The 24,524-nt window shown below is 52.0% G+C and overlaps 2 protein-coding genes across 6 annotated transcripts in view; both read left to right on the forward strand.

Annotated features, from left to right (window-relative positions):
* The window catches only part of UNC5B (unc-5 netrin receptor B), a 57,666-nt gene extending 49,226 nt beyond the window's left edge, over positions 1-8,440 (forward strand). For 2 of the 3 annotated variants that reach the window (XM_055720368.1, XM_055720366.1), the window contains exons 8-17: positions 59-91; positions 1,208-1,402; positions 1,860-2,240; positions 2,664-2,751; positions 2,841-3,009; positions 3,121-3,354; positions 4,256-4,405; positions 4,681-4,845; positions 4,936-5,114; positions 5,515-8,440. In XM_055720368.1, coding sequence (XP_055576343.1) covers positions 59-91; positions 1,208-1,402; positions 1,860-2,240; positions 2,664-2,751; positions 2,841-3,009; positions 3,121-3,354; positions 4,256-4,405; positions 4,681-4,845; positions 4,936-5,114; positions 5,515-5,680 — 1,760 coding nt within the window. In that variant the 3' untranslated portion in view covers positions 5,681-8,440. The remainder of the gene's footprint in view (positions 1-58; positions 92-1,207; positions 1,403-1,859; positions 2,241-2,663; positions 2,752-2,840; positions 3,010-3,120; positions 3,355-4,255; positions 4,406-4,680; positions 4,846-4,935; positions 5,115-5,514) is intronic. The other variant, XM_055720367.1, reaches the window with a different exon arrangement.
* The window catches only part of SLC29A3 (solute carrier family 29 member 3), a 174,511-nt gene extending 150,583 nt beyond the window's left edge, over positions 1-23,928 (forward strand). Inside the window, exons 1-6 of one of the 3 annotated variants that reach the window (XM_055720370.1) lie at positions 11,263-11,370; positions 12,176-12,436; positions 17,740-17,822; positions 18,873-19,099; positions 20,281-20,443; positions 21,153-23,928. In XM_055720370.1, the coding sequence (XP_055576345.1) occupies positions 12,188-12,436; positions 17,740-17,822; positions 18,873-19,099; positions 20,281-20,443; positions 21,153-21,822 (1,392 nt within the window). In that variant the 5' untranslated portion in view covers positions 11,263-11,370; positions 12,176-12,187 and the 3' untranslated portion in view covers positions 21,823-23,928. Of the gene's footprint in view, positions 1-11,262; positions 11,371-12,175; positions 12,437-17,739; positions 17,823-18,872; positions 19,100-20,280; positions 20,444-21,152 lie in introns of those variants that run through there. The other 2 variants (XM_055720369.1, XM_055720371.1) reach the window with 2 other exon arrangements.
* The last annotated feature ends 596 nt before the right edge of the window (positions 23,929-24,524 follow it).

Below are 24,524 nucleotides of genomic sequence, written 5' to 3' on the forward strand. Positions count from 1 at the left end.
CCCCATCGCACCATTGCCACCTTCACCTTTTGTTTTCTAACTTTGTTTTCCCTAACAGATAAAAGAGTTCTAAGCGAACCCAAAAGCCACCGTAAGTGCTCATTTCATGGCCATTTTGTTTCTTTGCGAGGCATTGCTTTGGTTCTGTTCTGTTGCACTCATGGTAGGGCTCCTCAGCAGGGTGGGCAGGGTGGGAGGAGGGAGCGCCTAAAGCCCACCCCAGAACTCCTGTGTACATTAAATCACATGCTCTGCTTGAAGCTATAAATATACAGCCCACTTTTGCCCTCCCACTCCCATCCGCCTTTTGCTGCCTGCAGTTTCTGGGTGCACCCTGATGCAGCCGGTGTCACACCACCAAAGCTACTCCAGGCATTGTCACCTCCCCACAAGGACTTTTTCCTCAAGTTAGAGGTCCCAGGGCACAGCAGGGTTCCTGTTTCTGGCAGCCGGGTGGAGAGACTCAGGGATGAGGTGACACCTCCCAGCAGTGTCATAGGCCTAACGCGGTTGAGGTTGCCAGGCTCAGGACAGGGCTTCACTCCAGCACAAAACCATAAAAAAGAAAGAGTTGCAGGCAGGTGTGGAGGAAGGGAGGAGAGAAGGGTGGGCTGAGCGTGCTCAGCTGCTGCTGCTGGACGCTTTACCATGCTCTGCCTTCCGTCTTTATCCCTCTCCTTTCTGGGCAGATATATCCAAGCTATACCAGGCATGTAAAGATAAGAGCCTTGTGGCAGGGGATGGGAAGATGGGGAAGCTGAGAGGTGTCTATATAGATACAGTGACTCTCGATCTTTCTGGATGGATGCACAGCTCAGGTGCATATATGGCATGCATGGCCGGGCATTACGCTTACCCCTCAGGGTCATCTCTGTCAGGGTGTGAGGGTTGATAGCTTTAGATTAGCAGACCTTAATGTTTCTGGGATTCTTGGTGCTCAGGTAAAGTTTGCACGTGCTGTGGCAAGGTGTCCTCCAAAGGTTTGAGGGGCTCACCTCCATCTTATTCTCTGGCATTGCTCTTGACTTCTGGACTCCTTAGAAAACACCCTCCATCCTCCTACCACAGCCTTTCCAGCAGGCCCAGTACACATTCTCCCCTTCATGCCTGCGTCCTGAGGTAGTGGTAGAGTTGGGGAGCAGTGGTGGGGCTTGACGTGCATTTCTGGTGCTTCTTTTTTCACTTCTGTTTCTTTAATCCCTCCAAGTGCTGGAGGCCACAGGTGATGTAGCCCTGTATGCTGGGCTGGTGGTGGCCATTTTTGTCTTCATCGTGATCCTCATGGCTGTGGGAGTGGTGGTGTACCGGAGGAGATGCCGGGACTTTGACACAGACATCACAGACTCATCAGCTGCTCTCACTGGAGGCTTCCACCCTGTCAACTTCAAGACCTCCCGGCATGGTAAGAGCCATAGCCCGTGCGGGTCCTGCCTGCCAGCTCAAGACCAGGCAGAAGGAAGGTCAGGCTGCAAATCACAGTAGGGGACAGGTCCCTGGTAGACCCCCAGCCCTATTTTCTAGGGGAATGTGCTGATTTTTGGAAACTGAGAGCTCTGTGGCGGTGGTCAGGTGTTGATGGTGGGAGACAGGGCAAAGCATCTGCAAAGCAGACATGGTGGGAATTTACTGTGGGGTGCTGCTCCTTGCTTAGTCGTAATGCTGAGCAGTTCCCTTCCAAGTGCCTGGTGGAAGGTGGACAAATGTAGCCCAGGCTGTACCCACTGTACCTCCTACGTGCTTTCTATTCCTTGCTGAGCGAGGAGGGCTTTTCACAGGCATCTCTCCCAGTCAAGCAGTGCTTTTACATCCCCTTGTTTCCACTGCCATCTCCATGCCATCTGAGTTTCCTGCTCCCATAGATAACCCTCAGCTGCTGCACCCCTCGATGCAGCCGGACCTGACGGCCAGCGCAGGGGTGTACCGTGGCCCCATGTACGCCCTGCAGGACTCCTCTGACAAGATCCCCATGACCAACTCCCCCCTGCTCGACCCCCTCCCCAACCTCAAGATCAAGGTGTACAACTCCTCCTCGCCGGGGCTCCACGATGGGACGGACCTGCTTGGGAGTGTCCCTGCCACCGGCACCTACCCAGGGGACAACACCAGGGACGGCCACTTCACAAACATGCGGAGCAAAGCCCTGGGCTCCCAGCATCTCCTCAGCTTGCCCCGGGAGCATGGCAACAGTGCCAGTGGCACGTTTGGCTACCTGGGAGGAAGGCTCACCATACCGGGCACCGGTAAGCCCCAGGCTGGGGAAGAGGGCATGTTTGGCTGCTGAATGATCAAGGGGTTGGTCTTGTTCCAGCAGACTTGCCTGCTGTGAGTGGTCCTTTTCTATCCCAAAGCTGGCTCAGGGGAGGAAGGCAGCAAGCCATTCCCAAGCCAGGCTTCTCACGCTGGAGGTCACAGCCTCCTGGGACTTTCCTGGCCAGCCCTGCCATCAGTTCAGGGCATTGCAAAAAGACCCATCCTGTGGTTTTGCTTCCTAATGCAGTGGCCTGGCTCCTCCCTGCAGGTGGTGCAGCTAAGAAACATCTGGAGATGTTTCTCCAAGGGTACTCTGGGCTGCCCTAGCTCACTGCTGTCTGGGGTGGAGGGGTGATTTCTCCCTGGCAGTTTGTCCCTCACTTTGTGACTAACGCCTGTGTGTGCCATACTAGGAGTGAGCCTGCTGGTGCCCCATGGGGCCATCCCCCAGGGGAAGTTCTACGAGATGTACCTGGTCCTCAACAAGGCAGAGAGCACCCTGTAAGTCACACTGCACTGCCCGTGCTTTTGTTCCTTGTTGGCTGCCGTGAGACTTTCTTTCCAACCGGTGTCCCCTCTCCCCGCTCCAGCCTGCCCTCTGAAGGCACGCAGACAGTGCTGAGCCCAGCAGTGACCTGCGGACCCACCGGCTTGCTCCTGTGCCGCCCCGTCGTCCTGACCATTCCCCACTGTGCTGATGTCAGCTCCTCGGATTGGATTTACCAGCTGAAAACTCAGTCCCACCAGGGCAACTGGGAGGTAAGGTGGGAACCCAGCCCCTGCAGCCAGCGAAGACCATTAGCATTCTGCAACACAACCCTCTGGACGGCGGGCTGACCTCCAGCCTTGATTTCCCATCCCTCCCTGTAGGAAGTTGTGACCCTGGATGAAGAGACCCTCAACACTCCCTGCTACTGCCAGTTGGAAGCCAAGTCCTGCCACATTTTGCTGGACCAGCTTGGCACCTACGTCTTTGTGGGAGAGTCCTACTCCAGGTCAGCCATCAAGAGGCTCCAGCTGGCGATCTTTGCCCCCACTGTTTGCACCTCACTGGAGTACAGCCTCAAGGTCTACTGCTTGGAGGACACGCCAGATGCTCTGAAGGTAACATTGCCTTGTGACATGAGCATGGGCTGCCCCTGCTTCCCAAAGCTGTTTGCGATGGTGGCAGGGTGCTGCCTGATGCCTCTCTGGATGGCCTGGCCCTGGGGAGCAGGCAACCTGATGCAACTGCCTGCAAAGTGACCACAGTGAAATAATAAGCGTGTTTACTGCTTTCTCTGTCCTTCCTCACCCTCTCCGAAGGAAACGGTGAGGATGTTGCTTAGCTCCTGTACTAGGTACCACTTCTGCAGACGTTACAGGAGAGGTTTTGCTGCTGCTGGGTGGGTTTTCTCTCTGCCACGCAGAAAAACACTTGCTGCTGTGATTTGCCTTAGTTTTCTATAGATCCTGTTATTCCTACGTGGAGACATGTTTCTCCCCTCCTGGGAGGGTTTTGTGCTGACGTCGAGTGCAGTACAGGAAGCTTGAATTGTGATGCTTTGGCCACCTGGACCACCACCTGTGGCTGGTGGTGTGTGGAATTAAAACAGTGGCTGTTTTAATTCTGTGACTTGTCCTGTGGCGTCAGGATTGCTGTAGTGCCTCTAGGTGGAGATGTAGGCAGTGCTCTGGCTCCTGGATCATATTTTTCTGCTAGGAGTGACTAATGTGACAGTGGGATGGTGTTAAAAACAAAAAGAGTGGGCACTCTTCAAGAGAGTGCCCGACCTTTGTGTTGGACCTTTGCGTTGCCTGAGGAGTACAGAGGCATGTACAGATGCTCGCGTTACACAATTCAAGTTATAGGTGGAGCTGGTGTGTGAGATGAGTTGACAAGTTCTGGCCTTGCTGCTGCTGGCTCCTCTTGGCAGGAACGTGCTTGGCTTTGGGTACGGAGCAGGGAGAGGTGCAGCCTCTGCTCTTCTCCTGGGTCTCACATTGCCTGTCCTGTTGCTCGCAGGAGGTGCTGGAGCTGGAGCGAACACTGGGCGGGTACCTGCTGGAGGAGCCCAAGTCCCTGCCCTTCAAGGACAGCTACCACAACCTGCGTCTCTCCATCCATGACATCCCCCATGCGTTGTGGAGGAGCAAGCTGCTGGCCAAGTACCAGGTGAGGGGCTGAGGTGGGGGCAGCCAGGGTCCCAGACCAGGGACAGAATCTTCAGCCAGGCACCACGGGGTTGTGACTGCCCTGGTCTTTGTCTCCAGAGTTGTCTCCTAGAGGGATGGAGGAGGAAGGGGGACCAGGTTTCTGGTCTTTCCTGGTAGGATGCTGTCTGTGCGGTCCCTCTGTCTTGTCTCATCCCTGTGGGGTGGCTGGAGGAGGTTTGATCTCTCAAGGGAGCTGTGGGAGCCTTTGCTGAGCCCGTGCTTTGTGGTCCACAGGAAATCCCCTTCTATCACATCTGGAGCGGCAGCCAGCGAGCCCTGCACTGCACCTTCACGTTGGAGAGGTACAGCCAGGCCTCCACCGAGCTCACCTGCAAGATCTGCGTCCGGCAGGTGGAAGGGGAAGGGCAGATCTTCCAGCTTCATATCACGCTGGGAGAGGTGAGCAGTGGGGAGGCAGGGGGACAGCAAGGGGACACGCTCAGGAGCTACTCTGTGCTGCAACATCTCACCCTGTCCTTCCCTTTGCAGCATGCCAGCTCCTTCGACACCCTGTGCTCCCACCACAGCAGTGCCACCACCGCCCAGCTGGGACCCTATGCCTTCAAAATCCCCCTCTCCATCCGGCAGAAGATCTGCAACAGCCTGGATGCTCCCAACTCCAGGGGAAACGACTGGAGGCTTCTCGCCCAGAAACTTTCCATGGACCGGTGGGTTTCTCCATGCATTGCTTTCCCCTCCTGTGCCCCGAGCATGGGGGCTTCGCTCTGTGCTCCCTTCCTGCTGCATGCATCCAGCTAAGTTATGGCCAGCCATATCGGTCGACCCGTAAATATGGATATAGCTGTGCATGGTTATACCCATCTGTATTCATGCATCTGTTTGTGCCGTTTCTGCCTAGCTTCACCTTCAAGGACTGAAGGCAGGGAGGGTAATTTCAGCAAAACAAAGCTTGTGTTGCTTTCGCGTGAATGCCAGCACTGTATAAAAATTGAAGACGGTTTCTCAAGGGCTTTGACATTTGTGTTACAGCATTTCCATCAGGGTTCATGTTGCATTCCTGAAGGGCACCGCACCAACCTGGACCTCCTCTCTGCTTCCCCTTTGCAGGTATCTGAACTACTTTGCCACCAAAGCCAGCCCCACCGGGGTGCTCCTGGACTTATGGGAAGCCGAGCACCAAGACGACGGCGATCTCAACACCCTGGCCAGTGCCTTAGAAGAGATGGGCAAGAGCGAAATGCTGGTGGTCATGGCCACAGAGGGGGACTGCTGATGATGCTCCCTCCCCACAGCTGGCGGGCCGGGAGGACGAAATGGGGGGCGAGGGGGAGACTCTTCCCTGACGGTGGAGGGAGGCACATCCATCCCCGGGCAGTGGCGGAGTGAGGAAGGGCCGAGGCCTTTGCTTCTCCCTCCTTCCCCGCATCACTGTCAGCCTTAGAGACCCATCCTCAGCGTTTACAAGCAATTCAAGTGTTACGCAGCATTCCTATTCCTCCTCCTCCTCCTCCTCCTCCTCATGGCCTGGGGAGGAATTAGGGCTTCTCAAGTCGGGACGGGGGCTTTCCTTCTCCTTTGTTTGGGTTCCCCTCCTCCTCCTTTAATAGCCTTTCTGCATTGAAGGGACAAGTACAATCTAGGCGAACAGCTTCTGTCAAAAGCTTCAGACAGCATAACAAGGCAAATAAGAAAGAAAAAAGGAAAAAAAAAAGTTTCTTAGGAAACGCAAATAATTTATTATCCAGATCTTTGGATGAGTCCTTTTTAAAAAAAAAAAAAAAAAAAAAAAAAAAAGACAGATTTATAAATCTTTTTTGTGTGTGTGAGAGCAAGAGCGTTGCTATGGTCAGGGTGGCAAAGAGAGAGATTTAAATGAACATGCTTTTGTAGGGAAAAGAGTGTGATTCAAGTCAAGAAAAATGTGTTTACATGTCCTGGGACCCCCGGGAAGTCCGTAGGGTGAAGTGCCTCTACGCCCCTCTGGTTCAGGGCCAGCTGAGACCCTCCCCAAGAGTTTTTTCCTTGCAAACTCCCCTTTCCCTGGCAGCAATGCCCAGTGGAGTGAGGGGTCCACCTCCTCCTTCAAGGAGAGATGAGGGATGCTGCCCTTCATTTAGGGTTTGGCAGGGGAGTGTGTCCAGATCTGGGTATTTTTAATGAATTCTTCCCTGGCATCGTTTGGGGGAGCTTTTTAGGATGACTACGCCTTCATTTGCATAACTTCTGTACAAACCAAAGATTTCAAGTCCTGCACCAACCTACCAACCTACAGGCCAAAGGAGGGATGTTTTAAACCCACCAGGATTTTGTAGTGAGCACTGGGCTTGGGGGTCAGAGGGAGGTGATAAGCAGCTTGTGGAGGGGTCCGGGGAGAGTAGAGGGCTGGTGGGCCAGGATGCAGCCCCTTGCAAACTGCATCATTTTTGGGATCTTGGGTTTTGATGCAGTATTTCAGCAGGAATTCGGGGAGGGAGACATTGGTATCTCCAAGTTGCAAGCCAGGCTGAGCATTTTCATGTGAGGGACAGCATCATAAGCAGCGATTGGGTTTCCATCCTCTCATTGCAGCTCCTTTTTTTCCCCCCTGTAATAGACTTTTTATAAATGATGGAGAAGTGAGATGAACAGAAAGTAATCAAGGGGTAGGCAGGAGTAAGGTTCCTTACAAAGATACGGTGTCTAAATGAAGGTAAAAATTTAGATTGCCTGCAGATAGAAATAGTTACTCAGTAAGTGCTCTATCTTAGAAATATGTCTGTTTAAAAAAAAAAAAAAAAGTAGGGGAAGGTAAGCTCAGGATTAGACTAGATCACACAGCAAGGCTGTGGATTCTCCATCAGTGGAAGTATTAAGAGCAGGGTCTGAGAGCAGGTCCTGTTTCAGGCTGCAATGTGCAGTGTCCTGGCTGCGAAGCCCTGGACTGGTGTTGCAGGGTGCCTGCAGCATCCTGAAGCGCTCTGTGGACCAGAGCAGACTCAGGGAGCCCTGCCACCAGTGAGAGCATTGCCTTTGCAGGGTGGCTCAGGGGGAGTTTTCAGTATTGCTCGGGCACAGATATGATTTCTTTCAGCAGTTCTTGAAGCAGTGATTGAATATATAGAGCCAGTCCCTGTTGTGTTTTGGGGTCTCTTGGGTTCATTTCTTGCTGGGTTTTCAATGCTGTGGGAGAGGGGGGTTGTTTTTCATTTGTGCTGGATGGGAAGACTTCTACAGGGTGAGCTCCTGCATCATGTAATGAAGGGTTTTATCCATCCTTTACGTTGCATTCGAGCATCTGATACCTGAGACCCCATCTCTGAGCTAAGAGGGAGTAAGCAAATTTGGAAAGACATTAAGAGCTGACAGACCAAACTGGCTGCTGGTGTTTTATAGGGCTCCTTTCTCAGTGCCGCAGTGCTCTCTGTGAGATGAGATCCTCTGCTTTGGGGTTGCATCTGAATCTCTCTTGCTGTCATTCTCACTGTCTCTGGTTCACAGATCACTACACCAGCACACACACCTGTCTGTTCATCCGTCCCATCTGCAGGTGCCTCTGCCTCCATCCCCATCCATCTGCATTTGTCTTCCCCTTCCTTTTGGCGGGCAGCAGCTGCCTGGATCCGCCAAAGTGCATGTTTGGGGAGCTTCTCCCCTTTTTTCAGACCAGGGAACCTGCATCAGGAGCGGGACAGGGAGGAGGCAGGGTTTGCCCCCCACCCTGGTCCTCTGAGCACCTGTGCCCATCTTCCATGGGTGCCAGCTCCCAGAAGCCCTTCACGCCTCCCTCCGTGACCAGAGATTTCTCCGTCTGGGCATTTTGGCAAAGGCAAACCCGTGGTCCGTGTCATGCTGGCAGTGTCCATCTCTTGCTCTGCAATCTGTTTCCATATTTATATGTCCAGGGGATGGGCCTGGTGGCATCCTCTAAAAACCACATCTGTTTATTCTGTAAACTAAAGAACTGTAAATAAAGTTTAGCATTCCTATTGTAACAAATTAATTTTTATGCAATAAATTATATTTCCTAGTCTAATAAAAAAAAAAAGAGAAACAATCTGCTCGCTCCTCTCACGTTCATCACTCACCAGTTCCTGCTGGGTTTAGCATCTGCAGGGGTTTGGGTCTGGCTGGAGCAGCAGCAGCAGCATGGGAATCCCCTTGCGCATCCCCTCCAGCCTGTTTTTGGGTCCGATGCCTCAGGTGTCCCAGCGCTGGCAGCGGGAGGATGTTGCTGTCGGAGTCCCTAATGGAGGTAAGCTGTAAAGATTGATTTATGGTTTGTTTTGGACTCGCATGGATGATTACAAGACAGGAGACTAGCGCTACAACTGTCTCATGGGCTAAGCCACAATCAAGCAGTTAATTTCCTTCCCTGAGGGATATCCTGCAGAAAGCAGTGCCCCTTCCAGCAAGGACCAGGCCCAGGGTGCTTAACTGGGGAGCGGGGAAAGGAGTATGGAGCTGTAGTACGTAACTTGGGCACCCCTGTCCTCCAACCCCCACCTTGCTCTTCTGTGTCCTTGCCTTGCCCCATCACTCCCTTGGGGACTGCCTCCACCACACTGCTCCCCTGCGTTCCAGCACCAAATACTGTGCTGGGGCAGATACCTTCTCAGAAGCAGTAACTTTTTCTTTGCATCTTCATTCCTTTAACCTGTTTGCCAAGTTGCTTTCGCTGGGCACCTTTTGCACTAGCCCATGTTTCCAAGGGCCCAGAGCTGTGGATAGCTTCAGCTGACTGCTGCCTGAGTCACCTGATGTCCTCCTACAGAAATACCCAGCTTGTTAACTCCCCTTAAAATTAAGCTGGCCCAAATCCTCTCTGCAGTTTATACACATAAAATTCAGTCCCCATGACAGATTCAAAAGTCACTGCCGTGCCATCACTAAGTGTTGACAGATTTATTCATCCGGAGAGAGGATGCCCAGGAGCACCGGAGCAGCGCACGTCAGGGTCTCTTGACTTTTCCATTGTGTGTTCAGGAAATTTCCTTTGGGCCAGTCCTGCTGGATTTTACAATTCACTTACCGTGAGCTGCTCTGTGCACATCAAGCTGTACCAAGGGGTGGAGGCAGCTGCTCTGTAAGTCCTGGTTAATAATTTTTAATCTCTTAACCATTACTTGCACGCCCTTTGCTCCATTATGCTTCTAGCGTGGCAAGGGCAAGTAGTACTATGGATGCCCATAGATGTCCTACGGCATGGGATAGCCGTGATACCCTCTCCGCTCCTTCACAGCTCACCCTGCTTTCAGACCAGCGCTGGCCCTGTATTATGGGGCTGGGGTGGAGGGAAGCAGCCTGAACCCTGCTTTGAGCACAGGGGTGTCCCTAAAACCTGCCCTGAGCCCATGTGGGGGTCTGTGTTGCAGAGGGTCTCTCGTGTATGGGTAAAATTGACTCAAGGGGCCGTCACGCCTTCGGTTAAGCGTGGACTGGCTTCATTTCCCCTGCTCGGCCTTCACGGTCCCTTGTGCTGATGTGATCTGAGGCTCTTCTCCAGCAGTGGATTTTTTGACATGATAGACGGCAGCAGGTCAGAAACATCAGGCGAATCCCTCTGAGTTGATGGGTTACTGACTCGGATAGGCTGTGCCATCTCCTCAGGTGCTTTTTCAGCCTGGCATGTCAATGTGGATGAAAATCCCAAGGAGAAACCTCTGGAGAGAAACTCATGTGCCCCTCTAAAGCCTTTCCATTTCAGCACACTGCCAGTGGGTTGGTTGTGTGCTTCTGCTTGTTTTGCTAGTGAAAGAAGGGGGTGGAAAATAGAGCGTGCAGATTTCTTGAGCTATTTTAACATTTGGGTGACGAAAGCCATCTGATCTGCTCTCCTTGAAGGTTCAGAGAGGCTGGAGATGGGTAATGGCTGGCCCCAGCCCCCAGACGGTGGCCAGCTGTGTGTCCACTGGTGCTGCTGGAAGGTGAGCTGTCTGGGTTTATCTGTATTTCTCCCATAGGCAGCTGTACACGGAAAAAAACCAGACTGGACCATCTCAGGGCCTTCTGCGAATAAACAGAGGCTTATTTTGCTTCGATGAAGAAAGGCTGGATATATGTGCAATGGAGGAAAACGCAAGGAAGAGACCCAGGTTGGTTATAGTTACCTGCAATAGTGGAGATGGGGAAGGCTAAAGGCAAACAGCTGACAACTGGAAACATAAGATGTAAAACTCCACTAATTGCCAGCACAAGTGCAAACAAATTGGCAAAGCGTGTCTGGTTGGAGTGGGGCTGCAGAAAAGCTGGGGCCTCACCAGTTTATCTTTTTCATGTGTGGCTGCCCACATGCCAAGGAGCCAAACCCATCTCTGGGGAGGGAAGAAGGGAAAGAGGAGGCAGAGGAAGGCTAGTGATGTTTTCCTTCACAGTCCCATGGTGCCCTCGGGGCAAGTGTTAAAGTGTAGTTTGGAGGAAACTGAGAGCTTTACAATGAAATTAATCCTAGTGGGGCATTGCAGGAAGCCAAGTGAGTAAAGGAGGAGCCCGTGTCCTGGCTCTGGCAGGGGCCCCTCATCCTACAGAAGATGCTCCCCATTCCCCACCCTCATACCCTCAGGAGGGGACCAGGTGCTCGCACTTCGGTGACATCCACCAAAACCCAAGTCCTGGCAAAAGCTTTGCCATGGCCGTGCCGTGAGCCAGGCGCACCAATTTTGAGAGCGCTTCTCGTTTGTAAACCGGGGGGCGGGGGGCAGCGCTGCTTGCGGTGCAGCTGCAAGAGGCCAGGTGGAGACAGAGGAAATAAAAAAAAAGAAAAAAAACCGTAAAAAGATAAAAGGGGGAGAGGGTAAAGAAAAAGGCGGGAGGGCAGGCTTCGGCGGCGGTGCCGGCAGCAAGGGGCGGGCGGGGAGGTGACACCGCCCGGGGGCCGGGCCGGTGCCACCCCCGGGGGGGCGGAGCGGGGCGGCCGGGCCCGGCTCTGTGGGGAAGGAGCCGGCGGGGCCCTGCGGTCCCCCCGTAAGTGCTGCGGCGGGGGCGCAGGTGTGCGGGGCGGCGGGGGGGGATGCGGGGAGGGATGCAGGGGCGGGACGCGACGCTTCCTCTTTCTGGAACCGGAACGCTGCCTGCCGAATCCCCGTTTTCCGGCATTCCCCGCGCGCCCCCCGGCCCCTCCCGTGCCCCTCCCGCACCCCCCGTGCCCCTCCCGCGCCCCCCCCCCCGCCCCGCGCCCCCCCCCCCGCCCCGTGCCCCCACAGCCGTTCTGCAGCGCCCGCTGCTGCCGCGGCAGTTGGCGCTCGCCTCGCCTCGCCTGCTGGCGGTGCGTCAGCTTACAAGTCGTTTTCTAAAGCCCGGTGACGTTGTGCGGGTTTATGAGTCATTTTTTTACAAAGCCTTCGCGGTGTCACGTTAGTTTACAAGCCGGTCGGCGAAGCCTGGCGGTGTTGCATTAGTTTACGAGTCATTTTAGGAAGCCCGGTGGTGTTACGCTAGGTTACAGGTTGCTCTGCAAAGCCTGACGGAGTTGTTAGTTCACAAGCTGTTAATCTTTTTCTGGAGCCTTGTATGAGCCGAGGGTTCCTGCTTTTGTAAGGCCAAGGGGACGGGTTAATTATTAATTATGGATGGAAACATGGGTGCTGCTGCGGCAGAGCCTGTCCTCGCCGTGCCTTAGTCCCCTCTCCTATGGCTTTCGGGGGTCCAGCCACCCCCGTGCCGGTTCAGCTCACTCATCCAGCGTTTGCTGGGCGATCATGGGCCAAAGGAGGGGGAAGCTGGGCGCAGCTGCTTGCGAGCAACAGTTTGCAACACTCGTGATAATATCTTTTTTGGTGGTGGTTTTTTGCAGCGTGCCAGCACGATGCATCCGGCCACTGGCAGCTTTTCCCCAGATGAGGAACCCCTGATTGAAGAGCCCTTGGTGAACAGATACAGCCGCCAAAAGCCAAGCGACCGCTTACATGGGGCCTATGTTATTTTTTTTCTCCTGGGCATCGGGTCCCTCCTGCCCTGGAATTTTTTCATCACAGCAAAGCACTACTGGATGTACAAGCTGCAAAACTGTTCAGAACAGGCAGGCCCAGGTGGGCAGGCAGCATCGGATCTGCGGGTGAGTGTGCTGCTTTTGAGGCAGGAAAAAAAAAGCTGATTTCCCTCCTGACTCGTTCCTTTCCCCTCCACTTCCCCGGAAAGTAAATGAATGTCCTCTGGGGTTTTGCTTGTTGCAAACCAGGGGTAGAGGTTTATTTGGGGAGTGCAAATAGTTGCAAGAAAGATGCTTCGAACTAAAAGGTGTAGCACTTTATGGTCTGTCTTTTACCTGTACTTGAAGTGCTAAGGTTTAAGGTGCATTTAAAAAATGTGGCTTAACCTGCCCCATAAGCAAGACTGCCTTTCATAGGGCGATTTCTATGGTGCAAGGTAAAAATCTCTTTGTGGTTTTGGTGGGTTTTTTTGTTTTGACCTTCATGTTTGGTGAGCCCCTGGGCCCCACAGGGTTCTGTGCTTTCCCAGCCAGACTTGGCTGCAACTCTGAGCTTCTGGCCTTGTGGCGAGGCATCGAACACATTTTAAGCACTTTTTCCCTTGCACTGGCTGGTGCAGCACATCATTCAGAGGTGGCAGCCGGGCTTTGCAGGAGCACCAGCCCTGGAGCATGTGGCTTCTGATAGTCTGAAGCCCCTCTGGATGCTTTACTGCTTTTCCTTCAAGATGTGGCAGTTGTGACCGGAGTACCTCCTCGCAGTGATAAACATCTGGCTTTTGGCATATGGGACAAGGAGCTTGTCATGGGGTAATTGATGAGCTGGCTTTGGGATGGCAGGCTTGGTGGCCTCTCTTTTTCTGCCCCAAAAAGCCACCTTCTCTTGTTCCTCCTGCCGTGACAGGTTTATTTCTCTGTGCCCCTGACAAAGCAATGGTGTTTCTTTGTGGCTGGAAAAACTGTTGGTATGATGAGGCTGCGTCCTGTCCTCCTCCCATTGCCAAGCTTGTTCAGGTGGTTTGGGCATGTTTTATTTTTATGTAAATACGGAGCCAGGTGTGACACCTGCATTTACTCTATGATTTCTCACACCAGTATGGCATCCACAGCTGTTTTAATTTTAATAGCTGTGTCATGGTTCTAGCCAGCAACTAAGTACCACGCAGCCACTCGCTCACTCCCAGCCTCAGCATGATGGGGAGGAGAATCGGGAAAAAGGTAAAACTTGTGGGTTGAGATAATAATTTAATAATTGAAATGAAAGAAAATATAATAATAATAACAGTGATAATGAAAAGGAGAGAAGAATAACATCTACAAGGCAAAAAAAAAAGATCCCAAGTGATGCACATTACAGTTGCTCGCCACCCACTGCCAGATACCCAGGCAGCCCCTGAGCAGCGTTGGCCGCTCCCCACCAACTCCCCCAGTTTATGTACTGGGCATGACATTCTATGGTTTGGAATATCCCTTTGGTTGGTTCAGGCCAGCTGTCCAGGCTGTGTCCCTTCCCTATTTCCTGTGCCCCTCCAGCCTTCTTTCTTCTCCTGAGAAACTGAAAAGTCCTTCACTTAGCTGTCGCGAAGTCATGTTTATACTAAAAACGTCAGGTTGGTATCAACATTATTCTCATACTAAATACAAAACACAGCAGCTACTGAGAAGAAAATTAACACTATCCCAGCCAAAACCAGGACAAGTTGTTAAGCTGGCTGTGTTTTTGATGGGGAAGAAGCAGTGTGTCACCAACCAGGATGCTGAAGTACTGATGTGCTTGTGTAAAAAAGCTGTTTGCATAGCCCTGTTCTTGGTTGGATCAGCCATTACTTTGTTGGAAAGATGTTTCTTCTCTTTCTGTATGGCCTGGCAGGATGCTTTCTAATTCCTCAGTGAAAAGCAACTGGCTTTCCCGTGGCAGGCAAGTCTGATCAAAAATAAACCAGTCGGCCCCATTTCTCCCCTGGGATGGCAAGCCACAGTGCTGCAGCAGCTTACCTGCAAATGGAGCTCAACTCTGAAAAGATGTACCTGTAACTGGCAGCCTGCTCTTGGCTCCAGCCTACTTGCTGCTGCTAATTTCATGCCCCATGCTCCAGGTAACGCTCTGGTGCTTTCAGCTGCCGCCATGGGCCTGGATTGCTTTTCCAGCCCGGCAGGAGCCAGCCGCCAAGTCCAGGCTGGAGCAAAATAAAAACTACTTTGCAAAAGCATCTTGGCAGCACTGGCCAATGCTGGTGACTGATTTGCCACTGTGATGCTTTGTTCTTGTTTGGGATTTTTTTAAGGTACCAAGTGCGCGGTGTGCATCGTGGCAGCATGTTGGAAGATGCTGTAGTTAATACAGGGTCAAACGCCTCCATTATGTGCCTTGGCTCCATGGCTGAGGGATGAGACCTTCCCCCATGAGAGGCAGAGGTGGGAGAAAGGCAGCTCTGGGTGGCAAGGAAGATGTCACGTTTGCTTTGGTGGTGGTGGTGGTGATGATGATTATTAATTGTTATTATTATTAGCAGGTAGGAAAGGGCTGACAGTCTTTCAGTGTTTGTGTTTCTCCTCTAAAACCATGTTGTGGTAAGGACCACAGCCCTTGTGAGCAAGGGGTGCCCAGAGATGAGCTGGCAGGTCAAGGAGGGCTCAGCAGAAAGGGAGAGGAGCTAGGTATATCTTGCATAGACAAAAGTTTGCTCTGAAAGCATATCTGTGATGGGTGGGAATATCCATCCATGGAGAACAATTACCATCTGAGCTCGATAGCACCTAAGGAGCAGGACTGAAGAGGTGAGATGGGTGCGGAGTCTGATATTTTCCATTGGTCTGTGCATGGATTAAATTTGCCACTCCTCATTCTGCTGCTGTATTAAAAATGTGGCGTGAAGGCTTTCTTTTTTCACATAAATGACAGCAATTGAAACCCTTCTACTTGACTTTTCTTTTCTAGCAGGGTTTGGCCATGCGTAAAGCAAGGTAAAATTTCCCAGTGCAGTGCAGGCTCCTTAGTGCCTTAAATACTTTCCCAATTTTCTTCCCACCACTGTTGTGAGCACATTACTGGGAATGAATGAACATTTCCCCAGGGTGTTTGAAATGCAGCATCTCTGCTGGAGTACTTCAAGTACACTTCTGTTTCGTGGAAAGTGTTATAAAGTCCTTTTTCCTCCCCAAACAGAAAAGAAAATTAACTTGGAAGTATATTAAATATCCCCAGGCTGGTTTGGGCGTTTGTTTTAAGTAGGTTGGTAAATAAGTCTTAGTTTTAGCAGCCAGCTTTGCATTTTGCTTTGTCTTTTCTTCTGTAATTTATCATATGGCCATAGTGTTTTGAGCTTTCTGCTTCACTAAGCCGATGCCGTAAGTGCAGGCATTTATGTCTCCATCTATATGGACCCTCTAGGAGAGATTATTAGATTTCCTGTTGCTTACAGTAAAGCTCCTGATAGGGAAGAATAGGTGAATGTGCTTGTAAACTGATTAAAAGACTAGGATGCAAAGCTAAAAAAAAAAAAAAGGTGATGTGCAGAGAAAATGTGCCAAGTGCCTTCTCGCACTCGGACGTGACATGGCCCCATCTCTGTAGCTAGATAACTGCAGAAAATGAAAGCCCATCATGATGGGGGTGGATATGCAGGTCATAAACTCTTTGTGAGCTTCGTCCTACCTGCTGGCTGAGATTCCCACAGGAAAAACAAGGGATTAAGCACCTTGAGGGGAGAAGATGGAGCAGACGTGCTTTAACAGCATAATACATAAAATGGATTGAAAATGTAAGCATTTGGCTGCAATCTTGGCAAAGAAATCTCTCTCTCTCTGCCATGGTTATTGCTTTCTGTGTGTCCAGCCTGACCTCTGTGTGAGGTGAGCTGGTGTATGTTGACTGATGCTGCAACCAACTTGCTTGGACGATATACAAGCCCCCAGAGTAAATGTGTGTTGAGTCTCAATATAGTTTCTCAATGAGTTTTGTGCATGCAGAGAGGGAGACTGGCAGGGAAAATAGTGTCCCTGTGTCCCCACTCAGCCTGCTTTTGTTGGAGCACGTTCTCAGGCATGGTGTTGCGGTCGCTGCATGAAAGGGGATGCACAGGTTTGCTAACCATCACAGGCTTTTGAGGCAGTTAACTAATATTAATGCTTTTGTGCCCTGATTTATAAAAAACAGCTCACAGAGCTCAAGTAAGATGAAACTTCAGGGGATTTGTCCCGGATGCTGCAGCTAGCAGGATAGATTCATACCTCCTTATTTCGGGTGCTGCCCCATGAGGCCAGTGCAGCACCAAGGCAGGTATTTCCTTAACCATTTGTGCTTCTGAAGTTTATATGTCCCTGATTTCTTGAAATGTCCCAGGACAGGACAACCCCCCCCACCCCGGGGCCGTTCCTGCTGCCTATTGTCCTGAGCAGTTTTGCAACACATGCTACAATGCAACAAGGTGAACACCTACACCAAATTGGAGAGGAGTGTTGACCTGTTGGAGAACAAGAAGGCTCTGCAGAGGGGTCTGGACAGGCTGGACCCATGGGCCGAGGCCGACTGTATGAGGTTCAACCAGGCTCAGTGCCGGGTCCTGCCCGTGGGTCACAGCAACCCCACACAGCCCCACAGGCTGGGGCAGAGCGGCTGGGAAGCTGCCTGGCGGGGAAGGCCCTGGGGGTGCTGGCTGACGGCCGGCTGGGCATGGGCCAGCAGTGTGCCCAGGTGGCCAAGGACGCCAAGAGCATCCTGGCTTGTGTCCGAAACAGCGTGGCCAGCAGGACCAGGCCAGGGACTGTCCCCCTGTCCCCGGCACTGGTGAGGCCGCACCTCGAATACTGTGCTCGGTTTTGGGCCCCTCACTGCGGGAGGGACGTAGGGGTGCTGGAGCGTGTCCAGGGAAGGGCAACGGAGCTGGGGAAGGGGCTGGAGCACAAGTCTGATGAGGAGCAGCTGAGGGACCTGGGGCTGTTTAGCCTGGAGAGGAGGGGGCTCAGGGGGGACCTTGTTACTCTCTCCAGCTGCCTGACAGGGGCTGTGGGCAGGTGGGGGTTGGTCTCTTCTCCCAGGTAACAAGTGACAGGACAAGAGGAAACAGCCTCAAGTTCTACCAGGGTGGGGGTTAGTTTGGATATTAGGAAAAATGTCCTCACTGACAGGGTGGTCAAGCATTGGACCAGGCTGCCCAGGGAGGTGGTGGAATCACCATCCCTGGAGGTATTTAAAAGATGTGTAGATGTGGTGCTTAGTGACACAGTTTAGTGACGGACTTGGCCGTGTTGGGTTAATGGTTGGACTCCATGATCTTAAAGGTCTTTTCCAGCCTAAACAGTTCTATGGCTCTATGATCGTAACTCCCCATGCGTGCTGTATCATGCCGTATTTAGGACCTGAAATTCATGTGTTGTTCCCCCCACACACACCTGTTTTTCTTTGCTTTTTTTTTTTTTTTTCCTGGCAGGACTTTTTTGAGAGTTATATCTCCATTGCTTCAACTGTGCCCTCGGTGCTGTGCCTGGTCGGCAACTTCTTGCTGGTCAACAAGTAAGTGCTGCTCTATTCCCAGGTCTATTAGCCGCGGCTCTCCCTGGCTTTGCCTGTGTCACTCCTTTCTCCGGCTTCAGCCATGGCTCCCAGCTCAGTCTCCCCCTCCCCTGGGGGGAAGCCATGGGACACATAGGGCATCATGAGCCTCCCTGTGCAGCCAAAATCCCCTTGTCTGTCCTTGCCTGAATTGCAACCGGCTGAGATGAAGCGAAGCACCCTGCTCCCAGCCAGCAGCACCTGTGCCTGGAGCTGGCTTGAGTTGCACTACTGTAAATAAATTCCTAGTAAATTCCTTGGTTAATTGCTTGGCAAATGGTCTTTCCTCTTAAAAATGCCATTGTTGTTACCAGGGGATGGGCTGACGAGAGCTGAACTCATCCAGGCAGGAGTAACGCCTTGCTCTAGTCCTACCAGCCACTGAACTGGGTTAGGAAATGGACCATCTGTGCCTTGTTGCAAGCTTGATTTAAATCTAAAATAGCCACATCCCTTCATTTGTACCCTTCCTTATGCCAGATCAAACTCCTGCACGTTTGCGGGCAAAGAAGGACGTGTTTGTGTGCTTGATCTCTAGATATCAGCTGCCGGTGTGGCTCCCCACCTCTGCCTTGCCCTTCCGTCCCACACCCCAGGCCAGCCCAGCCAGTCTCTCCGCTGGGTAATAAGTAACCCCCATGCTCAAACAACTAATTATCTGGTAACGATATGCCTGGTTTTGCTTTCACCCAGCCTGCCGTGTTTCCCAGGCAGGCTTTATTGCTGCTGCTGTTCATTGCTCCAGCGATGGGGATAGCTTCAGATTTCTGGGAGAAGTGGGTATTGACAGCTCAGTTGGGCTTATAGGCTTAGTCCTACTGATGGCAAAAGTGGAAACTGCAGAGTTAACATCTAAAGGCGTCTGAGAAAAATAATTACTTTTTATTCCTCATCTCCCGACACCTTTCTTTATTTTCTTTGATCCTTGCAGCAGAGGAGTTGGCGTCCTCTGCATCACACCTTCATGTTATAGTTTTAAATGCGGGAATCTCTCTTTCCCCTTGTGCCCAGGGTGCCTGCCAGCATCCGGATCCTGTCCTCCCTCTTCATCATGCTGGCTATCTTCCTGGTGATCACGGTGCTAGTGAAGGTAGACACCTCCACCTGGACCACCCATTTTTTTGCCCTCACCATTGGCTGCGTGGTCGTCATCAGCAGCGCCTCAACCATCTTCACCAGCAGCATCTTTGGTCTGAGCAGCTGCTTCCCCATGAAGAACTTGCAGGCACTGATCTCCGGTTGGTGTCCCCCAGCAGCGCTGTCCTGGTGGGATCGTGCTCTTGGGTTTTCTGTGGTTGGGTGATTGGTTTTCTTTCTCTTCTGCATGCATCTGATGTGTTTTCACAATGGGTTTATTTTTAGAAACTTTGTCCTAAAGATAAAGGGAAGTTACTGAAGGAGAAACATGCTCGGTCACATGAGCTGGTGCTTTCATTTCTGTAAATACCTATAAACCGAAGTGCTGAGGGCTCAGCAAAGACAAGGAAAGTGGGTCCTTCACCATCCCTCCCCAGGGAATGAACGTCCTGCAGAGCAGCTCGTTCAACCAGCTTGACCTGGTTATTTGTTCTGTGCAGGGAAAAGGGGGTAAGGAGATAAGTCCCTTAGCTCCTCGGTTTGCAGCTGGAGGAATCTTCAGCTTTGCATTGTTCACCTCCATTCTGTTCAGCATTTCCATGCATCTCCATGAGTGACGAGGGGAGCCATGAGTGATGAGCTGCCTGGAGGTTTGATAACATTATAAATGTGCTGGAGTGGCTGACAAACAAAGAGGGGAAGGGGAAAAAAAATCAAGATGGAGAAATTTTTCCTGGGGCCGAGACAGGAGTGTTTTAATGAGTTTAGCCCACTGGGGGAAATCACTGCATCCCCAAGACGGCATACCTGTTGCTGCTGGCTTGAGTTTCTGTCTGGGGGAGTGCAGAAGAGAGGTGGTTACACATGTGCTGATGTAAAGCCAGGTTTAGGCTTTGGGCAGGGTCTGGACCTTCTCTGCAGGACTTGGCTTGTGCAAGCCCAGCATGTTGGGTCTCATTGTGGCCCTTGTGTAGTGCTGCAGCTGTGTTGGAAGGGGATGCAGGATGGGACCTGGGTGGTGATGCCGTCCCACAAACAGCGGTGTTGCAGCAAGGTGTGGAAATGGAGATGAGGTGGTGTCTGCAGTTACACCCTGAGCTGGGTTTGGGGACAAGCGTGTGGGGCAGGGGATGAGCTGCTTCCCCTGGGGTGTTTGTGCATGCCGGAAGCTGTTAATAAGAGGATGCTGCTGTTTCCGAGTTCCCTCTCTGCATCAAAGTCCTGCTTGCTGGAGGTGCTGTGAATTGCTCTCTGCCACTTCAATGTCCCTCACCTGCACCCATCTCAGTCAGGCTGGCTCGCCCCCAGGCACTGAGCTCCAGGTCTTTGGTTCCCCACACAGGTCAGGCCATGGGTGGCACAATCAGCGCCGTCGCCTCTGTGATAGACCTGGCAGCAGCAACTGATGTTACAGACAGTGCCCTGGCCTACTTCCTCACTGCAGACATCTTCATCGTCATCTGCATCATGGTGTACCTTCTCCTTCCCAAGCTAGAGTACTCCAGGTGTGTGCACCAGTCTGCCCCGGGCATCCCACAAGCATGGGTTGCGGGGGATCGCTACTGTTGATGCTGAGTAGAGCTGCTGCGGGGACGCTTGCTATGCTGGTCCTTGCCCTGTCACCCCCCAGCATCCCACCTCATGTGCTCCAGCTCTGACACTGTACCGCTCAGCCACACTTCCCCATTTGACCAAAACTGCAGACTGAAACTGGGCTTCTGCCCTGGCGCGTGATGAGTTTCTGGCAAAACCTCACCTCTCTGGGGAAGCGGGATGCTGACACCAGGGCTTTTGAAATGTGTGAAGTCAGCAGAAAGCTGTAATCTAGAAACAGCCAGTCAGATGGGTCCCCATAGTGCGTCCATATCTGCAACATCATGCACTAATGTGCATGCGTCATTGGTCTTGTTGGTGCTTGCATCCCCAAAGCCACCTGGCCCCCTAAATGGCTGCATGCAATAGGTCCCCTCTGTGAACCACCAATGGTGTAAAGGGATCCCCACAGTGTGGAAGGGGGTGAGTGGGTCCCTAAGGGTCACCTCTCCGTATGAGGCAGGAGCTGAAGGTGCGATGGGGTTGCTGCAACCTCCTTCACTGGGTCCAGCAGACACCCCTGTGTCACCAACTTCTCTCCTGCTCTCTCTCCAAATCTCAGTTTGTGTTTCCCTCCCCACCACAACTTGGCTAATAATCTCCCTCCTTCTCTTTTTCCAGGTATTACATGAACAGCCAGAAGGAGAGCCCATCTCTGGCCACCATGCCACCCAACAGCTCCACAGAGGACAAGGCAGAGCCAGGAGGCACCACAAATACATCCTTCCTTGCAAAAAGCACTGGCATCCCCCCTCTTCGCCCCATCCTGCAGAAGACCGCCCTCCTTGGCTTCTGCCTCTTCTATGTCTTCTTCATCTCCATCATCATCTTCCCTTCTCTCTCCTCCAACATTGAGTCTGTCAGTAAGTCCTCAGGAAGCCTGTGGAGCACCAAGTACTTTGTGCCACTCACTAGTTTCCTCCTGTACAACTTTGCTGACTGGTGTGGGAGGCAGGTCACTGCCTGGATCCAGGTGCCCGGCCCCAAGAGCAAGCTGCTGCCCGCCCTTGTCCTCCTCAGGACCATCTTCCTCCCTCTTTTCATTCTCAGCAACTACCAACCCCGGGCTCACATCCAGGCGGTGGTCTTCAACCGAGATGTCTACCCAGTGGTCTTCACGGCACTGCTGGGGCTGAGTAATGGCTACCTGGGGACATTGGTCATGGTCTATGGCCCCAAGATTGTGCCAAAAGAGCTGGCCGAGGCTGCGGGGGTGTTGATGACGTTTTACCTCATGCTGGGGCTGGCTGTGGGGTCCGCCTGCTCCATTCTCATTGTCCACCTCGTGTAGAGGAGCAGCCAGGGGGGCTGACCTTGGTTTGTGGTACTGCTGTTGGGTATTTAGTGGGTTTTTTTCCCCAAGAAGCCAGGCACACTGCAATTTTGGGGCAGGCCACCTGTCTTGGCAGGAGGAGCTGCATCCACAGGGAAAGTCCTCCTTCTGGGCAGTGGGGTCCCCTGTGCTTGGGAGGTTCCATTGGACCTTTGTCACTCCCTGGCTTGACTGGACCAAATGGACCAAAAAGCCTCATCCTCCCCAGGGACCTCAGGGGGCACCAGGAGCACAGGGAAACCTGGCCCTCACCCCAGTGCCAGTGGGCAAGGGTGGTGGCTTGTTGGTGCCACCATGCTGCTTTTAAACTGAAGCCAGGGTTTTTGACAGCACCTTGGGTTTTTCTGCCTCATTGCTAGGAGTTTAGCCCTGCGGTGTTTTGGTGGTCTCGCGGGGATTCCCCTTTATCAAGCTGCCATGATGGTGTTGAGCTAAAGGGGGTTCGAGCCTTTGAGCACCTTCAAGCAAGCTTCAGGAGCAGGTAGCAGCTGCGCCTGTGAGCAGGGCGACATTTCAGGGAAATTTCATACATTAATGCCACAAAAAAGCACATATAAGGGAAACCTCTCCATTTTGACTAATGCTTGCTTTAATTTTTCCAGATTAGATTGAATTGAGGGACCATCCACCTCCCAGCACGGTGCTACTAGTGCTGGAGCTGTATGTTGTGGCCAGCCAGGGGCCATTTCTCCTGCTGTGACTGCAGCGTGATGGTTGTGGACACCAATTTACCTGTCTGCAGCTGAGCCCCAAGGAATGAAAAATGCTAAGTGGTCCTAACTCAAGATTTTTAAGGCGCCTTTAGTCTGCATTGAGAAAGGTCTGTAAAAGCCAGGGAGAAGTATTAGAGAGGCTCTGATGTGATGTTAATAGCAGAAAGCTGATTAATTTTTGTAGACAGGTGGCATATGGTCTCCAGATGTTTTCAGAGGGGGTGAGCTACTGTGATACCCAAATGTGGCCCACCCAAAGAGGACTGGCTTTTAAAGTCACTTAAACTTCCATATGCAAATGCAGCTTGAACTAAATACAATTATGGTACTCATTTTCTCAAATTGGGTGGATTTGTCATCTAGGAGAGGTGAACTGGTAAGTAAGGATGTAACAGCATAACTTGGTATTGCAGCTGGTGCCTTAGGGATGCTATCTATGGAAAATAGTTCCTTCAAAACTGGGTTATTAGCAGATGCTGTATTAGTGGGATGCTCTCTCAGCATCACCTGCCTGATCAAGTAGCAGTGAAGCTGCTGGTCTGGGTTGCCAGGCTGTCTCCGTCTCGTGCTGGATGTGGTGGTTAGCGAGGGGCTGGTGCCTTTCCACCTGCAGCTGCCCTGGCTTTGCTGGGAGAACAGCAGGACCAAGGGTGGTTATTGCCATGAGGTGACATGTAGGCTTGGTGGGTGTTGGTTTTTTATATAAATCATTTCCAGTGTTGAGTTCAGGCTCGTTGGCAATACACACAGTTTTGCTTTGCGGCTGATTTTTATTTAAATGCAAATTCCAGACATGAGTGGAAAATGTACAGGGCATACAGTAGCGAGGAGCAGCTTTACAGCACATGACTTTCCATGTGCGGGCTCTTAACCCTGTTGCTTTGGTAGTTTTGCAGCTTTTCAGCCCCTGGCGCTTGGCCAGCGGCCAGGACCCAGGTGAAGGTCCACCTCAGCCTGAAGGGCAGCCCAGGGGCTGAGGGTAGCGATGCCGGCCAGCCGGCTGGGTGCTGCTCATGGGGGTAAGCGCTGCTAGCGTGTCCATGGGTGCTGGAGCATTGCTTGGAGTAATGTAGTTGGTCGTGGCAGAAAAGCCCAAGCCAACCTCTTGCTGGCAACTGAAACGTCCCTTTGTGGCCTTCAGTGCTTCCCACTTGAGACCCTGCCACACGACCTGCTCTCCTCAGCTCATACATTGTCCTCTGGGCTCAGGATACATGAGATTCTGCTTGTTTGCTGACTGTGTTGCACCTCTGCTGATCCTCTCCCTCATGTTACAGATGAAATACCTCTTGAGATAGAACTTAATTATCCAGTAGCATTACTAATAAAGACGATTCTAGGTACTGTGCAACTGCTGGTGTATGGAGTGATTTCTCTTGGAGATACACTGATGCATGCCATTTTAGCTTGCATTTTTCCTTCTTGTCATTCTTCTCTCCCAGCTTGGACTGTAAACTCGGAGAAATCACTGGCAAGGGCTGGGTGAAGGAGCCCTGAAAGAATTGCTTTGAGAGTCCAGTTATTCTAATTTAATATCTCCAAATGACCTACAGGTAGGTGCGGGGAGCATACTTCCTGCATCTGCAGGGTAAGCAAGCAAAAAGGGAATTTATCCTTTGTCTTTGATGTTATTCAGCTAAGGAAAGTTAGAGAATTGAGGGGAAAAATCAATACAGGTTCAAATTGGGCAAGAATCAGGTCTGGTATAAAGCAGGGAGTGCTGGTGGAGCGCTGTGGTACAGGGATGGATGCTGACAGGCAGCCTGAGCCATGAGCATGTGGGGGAATCCCCCTGCAAAAGGGGATGGGTAATTTATAGGGTACAGCATATAACAGCAGGGAGGTAATTACTGCTGTATAGTGCCGGGGCAGTCACATCTGATGCTCTGTGTAGGCCATATAAAAGAGCTCAAGATAAGAAAATACAGAATGATGAGGGAAACTGTG

The sequence above is a fragment of the Falco cherrug genome, chromosome 9, assembly GCF_023634085.1.
Source record: "Falco cherrug isolate bFalChe1 chromosome 9, bFalChe1.pri, whole genome shotgun sequence".
Classification (NCBI taxonomy): Eukaryota; Metazoa; Chordata; class Aves; order Falconiformes; family Falconidae; genus Falco; species Falco cherrug.